This window comes from Citrus clementina, unplaced genomic scaffold (genome assembly GCF_000493195.1).
Source record: "Citrus clementina cultivar Clemenules unplaced genomic scaffold, Citrus_clementina_v1.0 scaffold_1831, whole genome shotgun sequence".
Taxonomy (NCBI): Eukaryota; Viridiplantae; Streptophyta; class Magnoliopsida; order Sapindales; family Rutaceae; genus Citrus; species Citrus x clementina.
The window spans coordinates 1,066-3,238 of record NW_006262787.1 but is presented as its reverse complement, the minus strand read 5'-3'; the positions used below and the strand labels follow the sequence as shown (position 1 = coordinate 3,238).

Below are 2,173 nucleotides of genomic sequence, written 5' to 3'. Positions count from 1 at the left end.
TGAGGTGTAGATAGGTTAAGATTAAAGGGGACAATCGATGTCTTTCAAGAGCATACTGCAAGACGTGAAGGGTGAACTTGGGAGCATATCTAGGAAAGGGTTTGATGTGAGGTTTGGATATGGGCGGTCGAGATCACATCGGGTGGTTCAGGATTGCTCTGTGGTGGTTGATGCTTTCAAGCAAAGCTGCTGGGCTAATATGCCACCCGAGCTTTTAAGGGATGTGTTGTTGAGAATTGAGGCTTCAGAGACAACTTGGCCTCCTCGGAAAAATGTGGTTGCTTGTGCCGGTGTTTGCAGGAGTTGGAGGGAAATTATGAAGGAAATTCTGAAAACCCTAGAAGTTTCTGGAAAGTTGACATTTCCTATTTCCTTGAAGCAGCCTGGTCCAAGGGGCTCTCTCCTTCAGTGCTACATAAAACAGAATCGTAGCAGCCAAACATATTATCTATACCTGGGTTTAAATCAATCTTCAAATAATGATGGAAAGTTCCTTCTTGCTGCCAGGAAGTGTCGACGACCTACTTGCACTGACTACATTATCTCATTAAATTGTGACGATGTATCTAAAGGGAGCAGCACCTATATTGGAAGGAAGAGGTGAGCCTTAAAGTAATATATTGAGTGTTCTATTATCCATGTCTCTCTAAACTCCTCTTTCTTAAGTTCTATGGAGCTCTGAAATAGATAAGAAAAAGAATAAGGAAAATTTTAAAAACGAGTTTGTTCAAAACCAAGTTAGTATGCTCTACACTTGCCTTTGTATGAAGGATCCTGTGTATCAGAACACTTGAGACGGTCTTTAGCTGTTTTCTTATCTGGTTTGGTACCCGTTTTAAGCTAAGGAAAGCTGTTTTAGGGTTGTATAACCTAGCAAAGAAAACTGGTTTGAAAAGTCTCAAGTTAAACGGAGTGGGGTTTCTTGCAGGCGGTTTGGAATCCTTCTTTGTCTTTCATGAGGTTTCGGAAGAATTTCTTCTGATCACAGAGGTAATCAAGAGACACTAAAGCCAGCTGGAAGAGATGGCCAAGAGAAAGATTATTGATGTCGAGCTGGGCATTAGCAATCTGGCGACGGGGAAAATTTTAAAAACGAGTTTGTTCAAAACCAAGTTAGTATGCTCTACACTTGCCTTTGTATGAAGGATCCTGTGTATCAGAACACTTGAGACGGTCTTTAGCTGTTTTCTTATCTGGTTTGGTACCCGTTTTAAGCTAAGGAAAGCTGTTTTAGGGTTGTATAACCTAGCAAAGAAAACTGGTTTGAAAAGTCTCAAGTTAAACGGAGTTGGTGCGGAGCTTTGTAGAAAACAATTTTCCACTAGCAGCACGGAAATGATTTTCATTTGAAATCCAGGTTTCAGGCGGCAAAATAGCGGGGTTTAAAATACTGCGCTGAGCGCCAGTGTCTATGAAGGCAATAGCAGGAATGGGCCGACTGTAGTTGGATAACAGGATTTGGATTTTGACGGAAGGAATGGTTTTCTTATCTATTTCAGAGCTCCATAGAACTTAAGAAAGAGGAGTTTAGAGAGACATGGATAATAGAACACTCAATATATTACTTTAAGGCTCACCTCTTACTTAGTGAAAAACTAAGAGGAGGCTCCCTTATATAGGGATTACAACGGGAGAAAGCCAAATTTTGAAAAGTGAGACAGGACCCTCATCTTTTCATAAAGCAAACAACTTTAATAAAGTAAAGTAGGGATAGGGACCCCTAACTTTATCTTTTACATAAAAAGACAAGACATAAAAGCTACTTTAATAAAGTAAAGTAGGGATAGGGACCCCTAACTTTATCTTTTACATAAAAAGACAAGACATAAAAGCTACTTTAATAAAGTAAAGTAGAGACAGGACCCCCTAACTTTATCTTTTACATAAAAGACAAGACATGCGGCGGAGATTACGGAGAGGATAGATTCATCCCGTAATCATCTGAGCTGGAGCTGGATTCAAATCTGCGGTAGTTGACGCAGCTTTTGTGGCAATTGGCTCCATGAGGTTCACAGAATAAGGTGCACTGTTCTAGATAAGTAGGGCCATCATACTGAGGACATCCTTTAGCATGGACAATCCCGGGAATGCAGAGAGATCTGCATTGTGATGGTGGATGAGTGATGATGGGCTGAGATTGTGAAATGACTCGTGATGACTGGCCTTGTTCTGG

The 2,173-nt window shown here is 40.8% G+C and overlaps 1 protein-coding gene across 1 annotated transcript; it reads left to right on the top strand.

The window, feature by feature from the left end:
• Positions 1–37: 37 nt before the first annotated feature.
• LOC112101463 (tubby-like F-box protein 3) lies at positions 38–604 on the top strand. The gene has a single exon (XM_024192139.1). It carries the CDS (start codon positions 38–40, stop codon positions 602–604), a length of 567 nt encoding a protein of 188 aa, XP_024047907.1.
• Positions 605–2,173: the final 1,569 nt, after the last annotated feature.

What these genes read in the sequence shown, in the direction of transcription:
- LOC112101463 (XM_024192139.1), top strand. Translation starts at nt 38, where the DNA reads ATGTCTTTCAAGAGCATACTGCAAGACGTGAAGGGTGAACTTGGGAGC.